This window comes from Hemiscyllium ocellatum, chromosome 9 (assembly GCF_020745735.1).
Source record: "Hemiscyllium ocellatum isolate sHemOce1 chromosome 9, sHemOce1.pat.X.cur, whole genome shotgun sequence".
Classification (NCBI taxonomy): Eukaryota; Metazoa; Chordata; class Chondrichthyes; order Orectolobiformes; family Hemiscylliidae; genus Hemiscyllium; species Hemiscyllium ocellatum.
Window position 1 is genome coordinate 86,715,582 of NC_083409.1, and position 20,115 is coordinate 86,735,696.

The window sequence follows — 20,115 nt, forward strand, 5'->3', positions numbered from 1 at the left end:
TCAGAACCACTCCCTTTACAACCTATCTGAAAAAAAAGGACAGAATAACCTTGTTAAAGGAGGAGTATCATCTGAAGGGGGAGGGCTGAGGACAGCGATGAGTCCGAGAAGAGAAGGGTGGTGACGCCTTGCTTCCTTTTACTGAAGTATAATATACATAATCCAGCAGTTCTATTGTTAATAAAAATAATCCTGGGAATAAAAGGCTTCTCATATGAGGAACTCTATTGAAGACTCAGGGTATATATTCAAAAACATTTAGAAGGATGGTGGGGGGGGGGGTGAAATTGGACTGAACTTACAAAATATTGAGAGGCATGGATAGAGTGGATGTGGATAACATGTTTTGTTTCATAGGAGAGACTACTACCTGATGGCACAGTGATGGGATTACCTTTTAGAACTGAGATGAGAAGGAATTTCTTCAGCCAGAGGGTGAGGAATCTGTGGAACTCATTCCCAAAGAGGGCTGTGGAGACCAAGTCATTGAGTGCATTTAAGACAGAGATAGATAGGTTCTTGATTGGTAAGGAGCTCAAGAGTTATGTGGAGAAGTCAGGAGAATGGGGTTAAGAAACATGTCTGCCATGATGGAATGGTGTAGCAGACTCAGTAGACTGAATACCTTATTTCTGCTCCTATATTCTATGGTCTAAGAAAATTTCAAAGAGAAATGGAGAAACAGAAATGACCTATACCTCTGCAGTTATTTATTGCTGGGACATCTGCTTATGATTTTTCAGCTGCTCAACTCCCAATTCACCCCAAACTGTCTGGAAGAGAGAAACGCTACAAGCAGTGAAAGGAAAGAGTTTTCTACATATTAAGGAAAATTAGTCAGAAATCAAATCTATTTTTGTGCATCACCCAGCAGGTAATTACAGAGCATTGTTGGTGATCATCTGATTTCAAGTTGACTGCCTTCTTTGTAGTGAAACAGACTGTGAAATCATCACAAAACAGTCACAGCACAAAGGGAGGCCAGTTGGATCATCATACCTATTCCAGCTCTCTATTAGAGTTACACAGCTAATTCCACTTTTTATGTTTTCCCTGTTGCCCTGCAAATATAGTCTCTTCACAGGGATTATATTTGATTTTCAGGCTACTTCTATTGATTCAAATACTAACTGTTTCCTCACTACTGTTTTATGATCAATTTGCCATACTTACAATGCACAGTAGGCCAGACAGATTGAGTTGGCAATTCCCCTCTCTCATCAGTCTTACTTTCCAGGGATCCTTGACTCTCCACAGGTTCTTGACTTTCCATTGAAGTCCTACTGATGGAAACTTTCTTGTCCTGAGCTGGTATCTCTCTGGTTTGTGGGTTATTCACTGGAAACCAATTCTCCTCTTTGGATGAAGCAATTGTACTTGCAATCAGGGATAGAAAGATGGCCAGTGTCCAGTAAGTAGCCTTCAAGACAAGAGCCATAATAAATAAAATTTTAAAGATAAAATCAGACAGAAATGGTTCTCCTTTGCTCTCATATGACAGCGTTCAGGCTTTGATACAAAATGAGGCTTATTTCTAAAGGCCAAGTTCAAGAAGATTTGGAATAGCATCAAAGAAACCAAGCCAACCTCCCCTTCAAAGCAAACTATCAGCAACAAACAGAATCATTTGGAATTTAACAGTAGGTTTGGACTGTATCATCACATTGACATATTGGCTGCATTAAGCACTTTTGTCAGAAGGGCTCAGTCTGCCTGAAAGTACCAGGTAACCAATTTTTCATTGCAAAGTAGTTAAAGCACAGATCTGGCTTGTGTACAAAAGCACCCGAAGCCGATTGTTTAAAGTCTACAGTAGATTCTCAAAATACAATAGATTGAGACTCACTGATCTCCAAAAGAGGAGAAAGGTAGCTGGGACAGGGTTTTGCAACATTCAGGATTTCAGACCACAACAGATTATAACAAATTCTTGATCTTGGAAGAATTGGAATTATTTTTAAAATTCGTACCTGCCATTTTCTCAGCGGTTTTCCAGGTAAATCAGCCAGACCTCCTGAATCTATCAGATTAACACCTTCACACTCTTGCTTGCATCTGTCTAAAAAGATTAAAATTTAAATTAAAGACAAAATGTAAGTTTCCAGTCCCTAAGAGAGTTCCTAGTCAAGTGAAATCTGTAGAAGCAATAAACTATGCCTATGTTCGCACAGCGAATAACCGATGATCCTGTTTTATTACTTTATGAACAGTAATCTCTGGTAGAGATAGATGAGGCGTTGGGTCATATGATGACAAGTAACTAAAACAAGGTTTTACATCACTTATAAACAAAGCAAAGGTTATTAAACTGGAGCAGACGGACGATAATTTAAATGGGTTCAGGCAAAGGTCCATGTAACAACAGCAGTGCCCATAATCCGTAGATCACACTAGTTTTCAAATCACTGAGCAGTCCTGACAATTCCTTCCTTAAGTGTTTAACACTTACAAATGCACAAAAAATGGCCATAGTCTTAAAAGGATCTAGTCTAGCCAGATAACAGGTCTTCCATGTTTAGTCAAATATAATTAGATATAAAATGGGGAATGACTAATTTTAATCAAATCAATATCTCATCTGAAATGGTGTTGGGTCTTTGCAGTATGGCAAGAAACGCAATGCTTGGATTAGGATTATGTAGGGATTTCTGGAGTCTATAAACTGAAGAAAAACAGACAATTTTGTAGATTGTCAAGTCAAAGCCTCAAAACCATGCATTCAACAATGAAATCCCAACAAGTAAAGAGAAAGTATTGAACAAAAATATGTATAAGTGAAGTGAAATTAAAATATCTTGAAATCACTGGGCAGGTATTTACCTTTCAGTCAGCTGTCATTTATATTTAAGACTGGATTAAGAATTCAAAGATTCATAGAATCCCCACAGTGTGAAAACAGGCCTTTCGGCCCAACAAATCCACACCAACCTTCTGAAGAGTAACCCACGCAGACCCCTTCCCCTATACTTAACCCCTGATTAATGCACCCAACACACACATCCCTGAACACTATGGGCAATTTAGCATGACTAATTCACCTAACCTGCACATCTTTGGATTGTGGGAAAAAACCAGAGCACTGACACAGGGATAATGTTCAACTCCACACAGACAGTTACCTGAGGATGGAATCAAACCCAGGTCCCCGGTGCTGTGAGGCAGCTGTGCTAACCACTGAGCCACTGTGATGCTGACATTAAGTATATAATTTAAACCATTGACATAACCTCAAAACTGGCTTCCCTCCCAGGAATTTCACCCTGAATTTACATCACAATGGTAACAGCAGTGCAGTGAGAAGATTATCCATTGACTCATGTGAAAAGTCCACTGAGGACAAGCACCAGCTCATCTTGCATAATCTCCATGGCTAAACAGTTTGCCAACGTTAACAGTTTAGGTTTCACATGGGGGAATAGACATTTAGTAGGTGAGACAGTTCTTTGTTAATGGCTGCACACAAGCCATCATCTTCAGGAATGGAAGGGGAAGTGAAGAGAGACCAAAGGCACGAAAGATGGCATAATCAGAAAACATATTAATGTTCTGCAAATTGCAATTCATTCCCACATTTATTACATTCAAGTTCCGTAAGACAGAACAGCCTTGAACAAACTGTTTCTCTCTCTCATTTTTTGCTCATTGTTTTTTTCTCACTTACTTGACTGAATTACTGACATTGAATAGTGACTTTTCTCCACCCTCAACACCACCCAGCACCACCCCTGCAGCCACTGGATGAATTTCTCAATTGGCATTACTTCAATTTGGGTCTGTCAATTTTTGTTACAATGATTCCAGTTCTTGACCGATAATCCCATTTTCTACTTACGCTCTTTAAGCATGCACTAGCTTAAACACAATAATTAATTCCATTTAAATACAGCTTTATGAGTATTGTTAGCTTTTCTCTGACATCAGGTAATACAGCAAGTTTATTTAGTCTTCTCTGAAAATTAAGTTTACATCACTTACATCACTGAACATCTTAACAAATCGATATATTACAATTATAATGCACTAATGAACGTTTGGTGATGCTGAGGCGTTTAATAGGGTATTAGATGATTATTTGGGTAGAAATAATATGCACGGTTAAGGGAAAAAGCTGGAGATTTGCAGTAAGTAATGACGCTCACTTGAAGACCTGATGCAGACATAACAGGCCAAAAGGAATGTAATTAATCAAAAGAGAAAGAAAATTTTAAATTAATTTTAAACATACTTTTCTGAGATTTCCTGCCAAAAACAAAACAACTTACATTTACATAGCACTTTAACATGGTAAAATTTGCCAAGGCATTTCAAAAGGCACTAATCAAACAATTCAGACTTGGTTAGAAAGGAAAATGTTCTGACATAAAGTATGGCCTTGAGGAAAGAGCATTTCCTAAAGTAACATTAACAATATAGACAGGATCATCCTGGATTTATTAGGATTCTGAGGACTTAGCAGATCTCGAACAAATCAGCAATACACTTTGCCTCAGCCCTTCTAACCATGAGGATATAAAAATCACTCAGGTTTCCTCCCCCTAATTGCTTGCATTTGCTCCTCAGCAAAGGGGATTATCAGCAGGCATTCCTGCTGCAATTCAACTTTGGACAGGTCGTATCGATTAGTACCAGTGCAGCAAGGGAAGATTAGCAGTTTGTTTGAGTGCAGCTTTACCTCCTTGCGGGAAAGCTCTGATTTAGACAGTCATGATGGGAATATTAGTAGAGCATCAATTTAAGCAGATTCCAGCAGACAGGCAGATTGGCACCCGTGCTTTCCTGGTCTGCATCTCTATGTTTTGATGCATACATGAATGGATCCTCGTGGAACATAAGAACATAAAAAAAAAGAGCAGGAGTAGGCCATCTGGCCCACTGGGCCTGCTCTGCCATTCAATAAGACCATGGCTGATCTTTTTGTGGACTGAGCTGCACTTATCCAGCTGTTCATAACTACCCTTACTCCCTTTGCTGTTCAAAAATCTATCTTTGCCTTAAAACTATTTAATGAGGTAGCCTCAACTGCTTCATTGGGCAGGGAATTCCACAAAACCACAATCCTTTAGGTACAGAAGTTCGTCCTCAACTCAGTCCTAAATCTGTTCTCCCTCATTATGCCCCCTAGTTCTAGTTTCACTTGCCAGGGAAGCAATCTCATTGCTTCTATCTCATTTATTCCATTCATTGTTTTACCTTTCTGCAATACCTCCACCCAATCTTCTAAATTCCAATGACCCAGTCCACTCAGTCTGTCCTCGTAAAACAACCTTTCAACTCTGGAATCAACCCAGTGAACCTCCTCTGCACCCCGTCCAGTGCCAGTACATTACCTTTCAAGTGATAGAGTCATAGAGATGTACAGCATGGAAACAGACCATTTGGTCCAATCCGTCCATGCCGACCAGATATCCCAACCTAATCTAGTCCCACCTGCCAGCACTGGCTGACATCCCCCCAAACCCTTCCTATTCATATGCCCATCCAAATGCCTCTTAAATGTTGTAAGTGTACCAGCCTCCTCCACATCCTCTGGCAGCTCATTCCATACACGTACCACCCTCTGCATGAAAATGTTGCCCCTTAGGTCTCTTTTATTTCTTTCCCCTCTCACCCTAAACCTATGCCCTCTAGTTCTGGACTCCCCGACCCCAGGGAAAAGACTTTGTCTATTTATCCTATCCATGCCCCTCATAATTTTATAAACCTCTATAAGGTCACCCCCTCAGCCTCCAACGCTCCAGGGAAAACAGCCCCAGCCTGTTCAGCCTCTCCCTGTAGCTCAGATCCTGCAACCCTGGCAACGTCCTTGTAAATCTTTTCTGAACCCTTTCAAGTTTCACAACATCTTTCCAATGGGAAGGAGACCAGAATTGCACGCAATATTCCAACAGTGGCCTAACTAATGTCCTGTACAGCCGCAACATGACGTTCCAACTCCTGTACTCAATACTCTGACCAATAAAGGATAGCATACCAAACGTCTTCTTCACTACCCTATCTACCTGTGACTCCACTTTCAAGGAGCTATGAACCTGCACTCCAAGGTCTCTTTGTTTAGCAACACTCCCTAGGACCTTACCATTAAATGTATAAGTCCTGCTAAGATTTGCTTTCCCAAAATGCAGCACCTCACACTTATCTGAATTAAACTCCATCTGCCACTTCTCAGCCCATTGGCCCATTTGGTCCAGATCCTGGTGTAATCTGAGATAACCCTCTTCGCTGTCCACTACACATCCAATTTTGGTATCATCTGCAAACTTACTAACTGTACCTCTTATGCTCGCATCCAAATCATTTATGTAAATGACAAAAATTCGAGGGCCCAGCACCGATCCTTGTGGCATTCCACTGGTCACAGGCCTCCAGTCTGAAAAACAACCCTCCACCACCACCCTCTGTCTTTTACCTTTGAGCCAGTTCTGTATCTAAATGGCTAGTTCTCCCTGTATTCCATGAGATCTAACCTTGCTAATCAATCTCCCATGGGGAACCTTGTCAAATGCCTTACTGAAGTCCATATAAATCACATCTACTGCTCTGCCCTCATCAATCTTCTTTGCTACTTCTTCAAAAAACTCAATCAAGTTTGTGAGACATGATTTCCCATGCACAAAGCCATGTTGACTATTCCAAATCAGTCCTTGCCTTTCCAAAAAAAAATACATCTTGTCCCTCAGGATTTCCTCCAACAACTTGCCCACCACCGAGGTCAGGCTCACTGGTCTATAGTTCTCTGGCTTGTCTTTACCGCCCTTCTTAAACAGTGGCACCACGTTTGCCAACCTCCAGTCTTCCAGCACCTCACCTGTGACTATTGATGAAACAAATATCTCAGCAAGAGGTCCAGCAACCACAGAGTTCTTGGGTACACCTGATCAGATCCTGGGGATTTATCCACTTCTAACCACTTCAAGACATCCAGCACTTCTTCCTCTGTAATCTGGACATTTTGCAAGATGTCACCATCCATTTCCCTACAGTCTATATCTTCCATATCCTTTTCCACAGTAAGTACTGATGCAAAATATTAATTTAGTACCTCCCCCATTTTCTGTGGCTCCACACAAAGGCAACCTTGCTGATTAGATTAGATTACTTACAGTGTGGAAACAGGCCCTTCGGCCCAACAAGTGCACATCAACCCGCCGAAGCGCACCCACCCAGACCCATTCCCCTACATTTACCCCTTCACCTAACATTATGGACAATTTAGCATGGCCAATTCACCTGAACTGCACATGTTTGGACTGTGGGAGGAAACCAGAGCACCCGGAGGAAACCCACGCAGACATGGGGAGAACGTGCAAACTCCACACAGTCAGTCGCGGGAGGCTGGAATTGAACCCGGGTCTCCGGTGCTGTGAGGCAACAGTGCTAACCACTGTGTCACCGTGCTGTCCATCTTTGAGGGGCCCTATTCTTTCCCTAGTTACCCTTTTGTCCTTAATATATTTGTAAAAACCCTTTGGATTCTCCTTAATTCTATTTGCCAAAGCTATCTCATGTCCTCGTTTTGCCCTCCTGATTTCCCTCTTAAGTATACTCCTACTTTCTTCTAAGGATTCACTCGATCTATCCTGTCTATACCTGACATATGCTTCCTTCTTTTTCTTAACCAAACCCTTAATTTCTTTAGTCATCCAGTATTCCCTATACCTACAAGCCTTCCCTTTCACCCTGACAGGAATATACTTTCTCTGGATTCTTGTTATCTCATTTCTGAAGGCTTCCCATTTTTCAGCCGTCCCTTTACCTGTGAACATCTGCCTCCAATCAGCTTTCGAAAGTTCTTGCCTAATACTGTCAAAATTGGCCTTTCCCCAATTTAGAACTTCAACTTTTAGATCTGGTCTAACCTTTTCCATCACTATTTTAAAACAAATAGAATTATGGTCACTGGCCCCAAAGTGCTCCCCCATTGACACCTCAGTCACCTGCCCTGCCTTATTTCCCAAGAGTAGGTCAAGTTTTGCACCTTCTCTAGTAGGTACATCTACATACGGAATCAGAAAATTGTTCGGTACACACTTAAGAAATTCCTCTCCATCTAAACCTTTAACACTATGGCAGTCCCAGTTGATGTTTGGAAAGTTAAAATCCCCTACCATAACTACCCTATTATTCTTACAGATAGCTGAGATCTCCTTACAAGTTTGTTTCTCAATTTCCCTCTGACTATTAGGGGGTCTATAATACAATCCCAATAAGATGATCATCCCTTTCTTATTTCTCAGTTCCACCCAAATAATTTCTCTGGATGTATTTCCAGGAATATCCTCCCTCAGCACAGCTGTAATGCTATCCCTTGTCAAAAATGCCACTCCCCTCCTCTCTTGCCTCCCTTTCAATCCTTCCTGTAGCATTTGTAACCTGGAACATTAAGCTGCCAGTCCTGCCCATCCCTGAGTCATGTTTCCGTAATTGCTATGATATCCCAGTCCCATGTTCCTAACCATGCCCCGAGTTCATCTGCCTTCCCTGTTAGGCCCCTTGCATTGAAATAAATGCAGTTTAATTTATTAGTCCTACCTTGTCCCTGCCTGCCCTGACTGTTTGACTCACTTCTGTTCTCAGCTATACCCGTCTCAGATCGATCTCTTTCCTCACTATCTCCCTGGGTCCCACACCCCCACCTTATTAGTTTAAATCCTCCCAACCAGTTCTAGCAAATTCCCCTGCCTGTATATTAGTCCCCTTTCAATTAAGGTGCAATCCGTCCTTCTTGTACAGGTCACTTCTACCCCAAAAGAGATTCCAATGATCCAAAAATGTGAATCCTTCTCCCATACACCAGCTCCTCAGCCATGCATTCATCTGCTCTATCCTCCTATTCCTACCCTCACTAGCTCATCGCACTGGGAGTAATCCAGATACTACAAGCCTTGAGGACCTCCTTTTTAAATTTCTGCCTAACTGCCTGTAATCTCCCTTCAGATCTCAAACTTTTCCCTTTCAATGTCGTTGGTTCCAATGTGGACAATGACCTCCTGCTCACCCCTCTCCCCCATGAGAACATTCAGCACCCTCTCTGAGACATCCTTGATCCTGGCACCAGGGAAACAACACACCATTCTGCTTTTGCTCTGCTGGCACAGAAACATCTGTCTGTACCTCTGACTAGATAATCCCCTAACATAATTGATCTCTTGGAAGCCGACGTACCCCTCGTTGCATTAGAGCCAGTATCAATACCAGAAACTTGGCTGTTCATGCTATGTTCCCCTGAGAATCCATCACCCCCTACATTTTCCAAAACAGCATACCTGTTTGAAATGGGTATATCCACAAAAGACTCCTACCCTAAGTGCCGACCTATTGAACTATTGAGGGAGTGCAGCATAGGTTCACAAGGTCAATTCCTGGAATGGTGGGACTACCTCATGCTGAAAGACTGGAGCAACTGGGCTTGTATACCCTTGAGTTTAGAAGACTGAGAGGGGATCTGATTGAGACATAAAAGATTATTAAAGGATTGGACACTCTGGAGGCAGGAAACATGTTTCTGCTGATGGGTGAGTGCCGAACCAGAGGACACAGCTTAAAAATACGGGGTAGACCATTTAAGATAGAGATGAGAAGAAACTTCTTCACCCAGAGAGTGGTAGCTGTGTGGAATGCTCTGCCCCAGAGGGCAGTGGAGGCCCAGTCTCTGGATTCATTTAAGAAAGAGTTGGATAAAGCTCTCAAGGTTAGTGGAATCAAGGGTTATGGAGATAAGGCAGGAACAGGATACTGATGAAGGATGATCAGCCATGATCATATTGAATGGTGGTGCAGGCTCGAAGGGCAGAATGGCCTACTCCTGCACCTACTGTCTATTGTCTATTGTCTCTCTCACCCTTCCTGGAGTTAACCCATCTATATGACTGTATCTGAGATGTTCCCCCCTTCCTATAACTGCCATCCATCACATACTGTTACTGTTGCAAATTCCTAATCGCTTCTATCTGTCTCTCCAACTGATCCATTCAATCTGATAGGATTCGCATCCAACAGCATATATGTCAGATATAATCCGCAGTAACCTTAAACTCTCTTTAAACTCCCACATCTGACAAGAAGTACATATCACTGCAAAGGCCATTTTTGTTCCTTCACAATCTACAGAAAATAACACCGTCTTATTCCTCTACAAACACTGCCCCAGGTTAAATTAAAAGCTATGGCTTATATTTTAAGTTTAATCAAGAGACTTATCTCCAAAAACATATAATCAAGAAAGAATCCACTATACTCACTACCGCAGCCTTTCTCTTGGACAGACTTAAAACAACAATTAACTTATCGGATTCTGTGCTGTGAACTTTGCCCAACAGTTCCTCCAAGATTAGTTGTCAATTTCACTGTTTGTTAATTTTCCCAGATGCACTCCGATGTCCAGCAATACATGAATTCATACAACAAAGGCGGTAACTGTGCAGGTTCTCTCTCTCTCTCTCTCTCTCTCTCTCTCTCCCTCTCCCTCTCCCTCTCTCTCCATTTCCCCCTTTCTCTCTCTCTCCTGCGCTGTTCTCACCATGTGCTGCTCTTCTGCTCTTCTCCTTTTTAAACTGTCGTTGTTTTGACTTTTTTTTCCAAAGTTCCAAAACAATGCAACAGCTTATAAAACAGTAATTGCTGCTCCTGGAATTCGAGGAAATCACCTCCAACAGCTAAAATACCTCAAAAAAAGGAGCAGCTCTTACAGCCAGAAATTTTTCCCATCCTCCATCTTAGATTACCCAGAATCCTGTAAGGAGATCAAAATTAGACGCAAGAAGTCATGAGGGGATGGAGCAGGGCAGATTGATCCCTAAAAATATATGAGTCAATATTTATATGAGGTGTGTGAAAATTTCCTAAATTTTAAGCCAAAAGTTATGGGTCAATTTCTAGATAAGATCACTTTTTACATAGATATCTATTGTACTTCTGAAGTGTAACCTCACTTGGAATGTAGGAAACATGGCAGCCAAGGTGTAAAAGAATAAGATTACAACAAAACTATATGGTTTTATGACATTTTGAGGGTTAAATATTAGTCCAGACAGATTGATGGTAAAAGTGATAAGGTTCTTCATTGTTACCAGAGCCTTGTCACAGCTGACAGATCAGAAATCTGTTCATCAGCCTCACAACTTTTCTGATATGCCGTATCCAAAGCCACGCCATCAGGGAACACCCTGACAATGGTTGCCATTAACTTCCTGACCTCGTTTATGGAAAATAGTCACCTGGGAGATACACTTGAGGTTTGTCATCTTTGGTAGAACCTACATTCCTCCAAACGCCAAGGCAAAAAGAGGAGGCGGGTGCAAAAAGATACACACAACTGTAATTTGTGCTCCTGACAAGAAAATTTGCTGTCAGAGGTACAAAAGCAGAAAGTTGCCCTTTGTGTGCTTTGCTGCAGGTACTGAAAATATTTTTCGCTATTGCTAATGATCTCAGGATAGTTCCTTAAGTGATATTTGGACAATGCCATAGCTTTTCATCAAATAGTTGATGAGTACTGGGCACTAATGAATCGAGGCAAACTGTGTAATAGAAATGCTTTCTGTAAATACACTCAGTATAATTCTATACTGACAATATTAGTGACCAGCATAGTTTGACTACATAGAATGAACCACCAGCAATACAGATAATGCACAATTTACACGCTTGAGGTCAAAAGCGAAAGGCTCATTTGAAAAGCTTCAACAACAATGTAAGTGGCGCATTCTTACTTGCAAACATTTTTAGACACACACCATGACATTCACTCTTGCCGCATCCAAGCTTATCCTGCAGTAAGTGAGGAAAGTAAGCTGTTCTCTGTGACACTGCAAGGCCCCCTTCAAAAAAAGTGAAGAAAATTGAATAGAAACTAGCCAAAAGTGAATATTGTTACCAATATCTGAACGCAAAAACAACTAGACCCAAACACGCAAGGTGGCAGATCTGAAGAAAACATCTCAAGTAAGGCAACCAAATGATTTTTTAAGTTTAGTACCTGTTCTGTGAATGTATGACACAACGTTCTTCTCCACAACCTGTCATTCTTTTATCATTTTCATGCTGCTCATTGCTACTCACTAGGAATGAGGCAGCTGCTTGACTTATCAATGACCTTGTGCAAACTTTTGAAATAGCCAAGATTAAAATGAAAGGTAGCATTTAAATAGCATCTTATCACATTTATCAGGATTGGAGCATTTCACAACCATTTTATTATTTTTTAAGTGCAGTTACTACCATTACATAGGGAGAGCCAGCAATAATTTTGTTTAAGTAATAAGGTCCTGCAAGCAGCAATGAGATGACTGAGTAGCTAATTATGCTTCTAGTGATGTGAAGAATTTGCAAGGGCACCAGAAGAACACTATTCTTTGAATCTTGTCATGTGATTTTCTAAACACAGAAAATGCTGAAACAAGACAATGGGTTATTGCATTTCTTTGAAATGGAAATAGCAAGTTGTATATTTGCAATGTGTAACAGGAAAATGGCAGTTTTGCCCATCCAGTTGAACTAATGAACAAGACTTGAATGTTTAATAGAGATTTTCATTACATACTGGCATGGAAGCAGCAGAGAAAAATACAACACTGACTGGACAGGAAATAAGTGAGTAGGGAACTCATCACTGATTTACGTACTTGTGTTGCAATATAAAAGTTGGTTATGAAAGCAAAATTAAAGTTAAAAGCAAATTTTAATCATTTGCAGATTGGCTTGTGAGACTGAAAAAAGACTTTACTTAATATTGGCATATGCTCTGATTTGCGAGGTCAGCTCCCCCAATTACTAAAAAATGCATATTGGGTGAGAGTCAATTTATGGAAACCAGCTGGATATATTTGTAGGGGGTGACCTAATTAATTCACAAGCAACAAATTCATGGTTAACCGAGTTTATTTACTCCAGCAAATAAAAGCAAAATACTGAAGACGCAGAAAGTCTGAAACAAAAACAGAAACTGCTGGAGAAATTCAGCAGGCATGGCAGCATCTGTGGGGACAGAAAACAGAGTTAATATTTTGACAGACTTGAAACATTAGCTCTGTTTCTTTCTGCACAGGTGCCAACAGACCAGCTGAGTTTCTCTAATATTCACTGTGTTTACTTTTATTTCCACCATGTACTAATAACTAATTTTGTAAATAATTAAGTGAGGCCAGCTCTGAAAAAAAATGTGCATGTAGTTCAGTTGTGTTCCATTAGCAATGTCAGTGCTCAGTAAATTATTGCACAGTGACATGGTTCCAAAAGAAACAAAATCATTTAATATCTTCAGTGTGACGTTACAATGCCCGCTCCATGAAACATAGCAGTTAAAATGAAATAAGGCCACTAGTAATTTTCATATTTCATAAAAATGACATCATGGTGCATGATGCTTTGACTAAAGTGAATTAAGCTTTTAATCCACCAGGTGGGGTATGATATTTAGATCATAAGCCAGCATATATCTATAATATACAAACCTGCATTATAAAACTGTCACAAGTTTAATAATAGGCAAAACTGAGGATTGCAGATGCTGGAAATCAGAGTTTAGATCAGAGTGGTGCTGGAAAAGCACAGCAAGTCAGGCAGCATCCGAGTAGCAGGAAAATAAACGTTTCGGGCAAAAGCCTTTCATCAGGAAACTGATTCCTGATGAAGGGCTTTTGCCTGAAACATCGATTTTCCTGCTCCTCAGATGCTGTTGGACCTGCTGTGCTTTTCCAGCACCATTCTGATCTAAACACAAGTTTAATAATATTAATCTATTACAGACTAAATATCAGCCCTTAAATATACTCCATCTCGTAATATATACTCATCTTTTTAAGGGAAATTAAACTCCAAAACAATATCTAATTTCCACTCTTCACCTTTATTTCTGGCAATGACAGAGTTAGGAAGCTCAAGGAAAGAACAGTGATCAGATTCAATTGTAAATATCAAGCACAATTCAAAAATTCCAACTAAACTTTTCTGAAATTTGATTCTTAGTGAATCACACTTTAAAAATATGAAGTCACAAGAAAAGGCCTAATGAAGGATTGTAATCTCCTACGTGCTGGCAATGGCTATCATTGCCAAATTTATTTGCTTTCTTTGGCTTCAGATTGGAGGTCTGGGCTTTCTCAGTACCAATGATTGATTATCTTTCATATTTCTTATTTATTTATATTCTTTCATGGGATATGGGCATCAGTGGCAAGTTCAGAATTTGTTCCCCACCCCAAATTATCATTCAGAAATTGGTGGTGGACATCTTTCTCAATGCTGTAGTCCTTCTGGTGTAACCAGGGTACTGTTAGCAAGGAGTTCCTGGATTTTGACCAACTGACAGTGAAGAAATGGCTATATAATTTCAATAAGGATGGTAGGTGGTTGTAAGGGACTATGCAGAGAATGGCACTCCATATGTCTGCTGATTTTGTCCTTCTACATGAGAGAAGTATAGTTTGGAAGGTGCTGTCAAAGGAGCTTCAGCAGGTTGCTGCAGTGTATCTTGTATATAATGCATACTGCTGCAACTGTGCATCGGTAGTGTAGTAGGAAGTGGATCTTTAAGGTGGTGGACAGGTTGCTGATAAAGTCTGGGTGTTGTTGACCTCAAAGCCACATTCATTCAAGCAAGTGAGACAGTATTATTAACATGCCCCTTGTAGATAATGGATAGGTTATGGTAAATCAGGAGTTCTGTCATTGTAGCCATTGTATTTTCATAACTGTTTCAATTCAGTTTCTGGACAATTATAACATACTGGATCCTGATAGTGGGGGTTCAGTAATAATAATGCCTTTGAAAATCAAGGGGGATAGTTAGATTTGCCTCAGATGAGAACAGAGTAGCCTTTATTGTCACTCGAATGAGTGCACTGAAAAGTTTGTAACACTGCCTCTCAGCACCATCTGAGGTACGGGAACCTAGATAGAGATACTTTAAGTGTTGTCACAGAAGTGAAATAGAAAAAAAAAGACTAGTGTGGGAATACAGATTTTAAAAGTCTTGAATGGACTTATTGGAAATGGCCTTATTTTGGCATTAATGTGGCATTAATGCACCACTCATCAGCCTAAATTTCGATGTTGTGATATTGTCCAGGTCTTTCTGCATATAGACACAGACTATTTCAGTATCTGAGGAACCATGAATGATGCTGAATATTCCATGATCATCAGAGAATTTCCCTAATCATAGAGTCAGAGAGATGTACAGCACAGAAACAGACCCTTTGATCTCACTTGTCCATGCTGACCAGATATCCTAACCTAATCTAATCCCATTTGTCAGTATTTGGCCCATATCCAGGAGAAAGTGAGGACTGCAGATGCTGGAGATCAGAGTCGAGAGTCTGGTGCTGGAAAAGTACAGCAGGTCAGGCAGCATTCAAGGAGCAGGAGAATCAACTCGTATTCTCATTGTTCTGACCAATAAAGGAAAACATATCAAACACCTTCTTCACGATCCTATCTAACTGCTACTTCAATTTCAAGGAACTATGAACCTGCACTCCAAGGTGTCTTTGTTCAGCAACACTTCCCTAGGATCCTACCATTAAGTGTATAAGTCCTGCCCTGATTTGCCTTTCCAAAATGTAGCACCTCACATTTATCTAAATTAAACCCAAGGTCCTGTTGTAATCTGAAGTAACCTTCTTCACTGTCCACTTCACCTCCAATTTTGCTGTCATCTGCAAACTTACTAACTATGCCTCCAACGTTCACATCCAAATCATTTATATGAATGACAAAAAGCAGTGGACGCAGCACCGATCCTTGTGGCACACCACTGGTTGCAGGTCTCCGGTCTAAAAAGCAACCCTCCACCACCACCCTCTGTCTTCTACCAATGCTAACCTGATGATGGAAAATAGTTCATTGATAAAGCAGCTGGAGATGATTCGCATAGGAGACTCCTACAGCAATATCCCAAGACCGAAACGACGAGCCCCAACATCTATATCGATCTTCTGTAGTTCTAGTTTTGACTGACCAATGGAGAGCTCTTCCCAATTCCCATTGACTCCAATTTTGCCAGAGCATCTGATGCTGCGCTCTTTCAACTGTTGCCCTGATATCAAGGATAATCGCTGTCAATCTCCCATCTTGAATTCTAATCTTCTGTTCATGTTTAAACCTAGCTTGCAATGAGGTCAAGACCAACTGGCACTAGTAGAGCACAAACTAAGCATCAGTGACCAGGTAATTGCTAAGTGCCACGTAATAGCACAGTCGATGACACTTTCCATGACTATGCTGATAATTGAGATGAGATTGACAGGACTGTAATTGACAAATTTGGATTTGTCCTGCTTTTTGTGGATAGGACATATCTGGCAACTTTCCAGCAAGAGCAATAGTGAAAGTAAATAGCAACAGTGGTAACAGAAATCCACAACCAGGCAACCGTGAACACAGAAAATAAGAGAGAGCAAGTATACAGAGAGAGAAAAAGAGGAAAATAGGTTAAAAAAAGCATGTTAATAGGAGGTTTACATAAAAGATACAGCAATGGTTCAGTTGTCACAGTAACGTAAATTAAAGTGATGTTTTCATTCAGTGGGCCAAATCTTGTTGGCAAACTAACTCTGTGTTAACAGCATGCATCATTCTTAAAGCGTAAGTACGCCAGTACATTTAGGGGTAAAAATATACTTGCTAGGAGTTGCAAATCTTCAGAGATGGCTGATCAACTTTTCAAAAAATGGCATCTAATCCCCAGCCTCTATGTTGAATTTCATTGTCTTGTCCAGTGAACTCAACAGCATGATCTATAAGTATAGATACTGAATAAAATATATATATGCTATTGCAATACAAATTGATCTTGCCTGAGTACACATTTCAAACAGTTAAGTCTCATTCCTGCATAAGATCAGTTTTAGAAATTTTAAACAATTTAAATATTAAAAGTGTTTTTTTTATGTGGGCATTTCTTGAAATCTAATGTCATAATTACAAAACCATTTTATTCTCTTTCAAAACACTGTCTAGTTCACTCTAGTCTTCATGAGGACACGCAAAAATTTCATGTTATTCCAAAAGCACATGGATTATCAAAATTACTAGTGATATCATGTAAAGATCCTGGTGATGTAAAAATGCAATTGAAACCTTAATCACCTCAATAATAGTAATTTGTGTGGCACATGTTTGCCACCAGTAAATGATATTCCAATGTGGTAGTCACTAAGTGATATGAAGGTGTCAACCGCTCTCCTCTGATGTGCATAACTGGTTGAGTAATTGCAAATATTGTTGTAAGAATAGCTGAATAGATAATGGACAAACTACAATTGCACCTACCCTCAGAAAACACACTTCTTTCTCTAAATCTAAAGTATCACTGATGGTTTGTTATCCTGCCCACATGTGCTTCCTATATATGAACTAGCTGATTGAAACTAAATCGTTGTTTGAAAGCAAATTGGAAATAAAAGTCTAGCAATGCTAATCAAAGCCGAAAGTCCTTAACAAAATAGCAATTAATGCACTAATAAAATTGCCTGGAAAGTATTTAATTCCTGCGTGGCAACTTTTGATCTCAGTGTTACAGGAAGTAATTTATTCATGCCAACCCATATACAAACCATTGCTTTTATTTAAAATGCATAAGCAACAAAAGGGCAGTGAGAAGCTCCAAGATCCAGTGAAGGACCAATGTGCCAACATATTGAGGCATGTTCTGGTCTTCACTGCACCCTGCAAAATCCAGGCATCTCTCTTCAACACAAAATGTGCAGAGCAGGAAATTGAGATGTCATTAATCTGCCTGCTCAGTTTCATGGTTTACATTCACCCCAAATGAAACTTTACAAATCAGAGTAATAGAATAAAATGGTACAAAAACACAGCAAAGATTTAATCAATTCAAGCATTTTTGGGAAGGGGAGTTCCCCAAAGTTCAATTTCAATTAGATTTTGGGAAGTATATTTATGATATAAGAAGGAAAATAGGGAGAGAGAAAAAATAAATATCTACTGTTACTTTAAAATCTGAGACTTTCTAGAATGTGTACATTACCACAGTCAATACTGTTGTATAAAACAGACAATACCTGAAGAGGTTAACCGACAATGCCAGATAAGCACTGCAATGAAGCTGTGAAGATCTAGTGAAGGGAGGCACTAACCCTTTCTATAGTTGTTACCAGTGCTATGTGAGAATGTTTTAGTTGTGGAAATGTGTACTGCCTCTTCAGTTGAATCCAAAGTCTCAATTCAGATGATCACATAAATAACGCGTTGCTAACTGGTAATATTATATCTGGTAAATCTATTTACTGTTCATCAAGATTATCTTCTGCCAAAGACAACTTGTGAGCATCCTCCCTCACATGGTATTAATAGCTTAGAGTAATACCAGCAAGAAGGATGGGCGGCAGTGAGACTGATGATAATTATCTAATGATAATTATAGCATTTCAAGCAATACTTTATTGGTTATAAAATTCATTGGGTCATGCCCCTCATGAGTTTTGAAACCTCTATGTCGATCCAGGGAAAAACAACACCAGCCATTTTAACCTCTCCCGAAAACTCAAAACCTCCAATTCAGGCAACATCCTTGTAAATCTTTTCTGAACCACAAAAGAAGGGAAAATAACTTATTCTGGGCAAAGGTGAAATAATGGGACATTTCAATTTTATTCCTGTAGTGAGGATCTTGTCAACAGGTCCAAAGGTCAGAGGCGAGTTTGGCTATTGTGTCCTGTTCAACCCAGGGCTACACCTTGTGAGTTGCAGCTAGCAAACTGGCTACTATTGGGAGTGCTGTAACTATTAAGATTAGTCTCTTGCTCCCAGGGATTTTGGGTCCATTGGAGAACTGGCAGCTCAGTCAGTAGACCTAACAACATCACTGGAAACAAGAGCCAATTCTTGCAAGGAGGCATCTAGAAGAAGAGGCTGCCATGGAAGGTTGTCAGTTTGCCAACCTGTAACTGGGGTTGGGGGCCATAGGACAGAGTGTGTTGCTGCAAGACCAGCTATTGCCATAGAGAGGGTCCTTCATACATCAAAGAACGAGAGAAAACTGTCCTGCCCAACCTTGCTGGGAAGCAGACAGTGTTTACTTGGTTATCTCCTCACATGACAGAAGAAGCCCCTTTCCACTTCATTGGTAGAATGCCAGCAGGGGGCTGCTAATTGACCTCGAGTCATTCAATTGGCATCAGGGCTGGTTGACACAAGCTACCATACCTGCATTGGCAAGATGGCAAGAAGGCAACAAGATATTTACATTCAACCTCTTGCTTTCCCTCACCATTCTACTGCACTCAGCCCCAAACCCTAACCTCGAGAGTGAGTACAATTCAGCCCATTATGTTGAACCTCCAACATTATTCGTAATAATTCCATTCTACATCTGCATTTTTATCTGGACTCAGCATAGACCCTGATTCAAAGCTTGGGTTGAATGATTCAAAATTCAATCATGGCAAATGGAGAAATTTGAATCCAATAAAAATCTGAAATTAAGAATCTCAAGCTGACCATGAAACTACTAATAATTAGTCATAGAGTCATACTACTGTACAGCATGGAAACAGACTCTTCGGTCCAAGTTGTCCTTGCTGATCACATATTCTAAATTAATCTAGTTCCATTTGCCAGCATTTGGCCCACATCCCTCTACACCCTTCCTATACATATACCCATCCAGGTGCCTTTTAAGTGTTGTAATTGTACGAACCTCCACCACTTCCTCTGGCAGCTCATTCCATACTCTCTGTGTGAAAAGGTTGCCCCTGAGATCCCTTTTAAATCTTTCCCCTCTCACCCTAAACCTATGCCCTCTAGTTCTGGACTCCCCCATCCCAGGGAAAAGACATTGTCTATTTATTCAATCCATGCCCCTCATGATTTTATAAACCTCTATAAGGTCACCCCTCAGCCTCCGATGCTCCAGGAAAAACACATCCAGCCTATACAGCATCCTACTATAGCTCAAAATGCTCAACACTGTCAACATCCTTGTAAATCTTTTTTGAACTCTTTCACATTTCACAACATCCTTCCAATATGAAGGAGACCAGAATTGCATGTAATATTCCAACAGTGGCCTAACCAATGCCCTTTACAGCAGCAACATGACCTCCCAACTCCTGTACTCAATGCACTGACTAATAAAGGAAAGCATACCAAATGCTT

At 40.3% G+C, this 20,115-nt stretch overlaps 1 protein-coding gene across 1 annotated transcript in view; it reads right to left on the reverse strand.

The window, feature by feature from the left end:
- LOC132818535 (glial cell line-derived neurotrophic factor-like) overlaps positions 1 to 20,115 on the reverse strand; it is a 100,965-nt gene that overhangs the window by 5,436 nt on the left and 75,414 nt on the right. Inside the window, exons 2-3 of the mRNA XM_060829595.1 lie at positions 1,971 to 2,059; positions 1,174 to 1,420 (exon numbers count right to left, since the gene is read on the reverse strand). Coding sequence (XP_060685578.1) covers positions 1,174 to 1,420; positions 1,971 to 2,059 — 336 coding nt within the window. The remainder of the gene's footprint in view (positions 1 to 1,173; positions 1,421 to 1,970; positions 2,060 to 20,115) is intronic.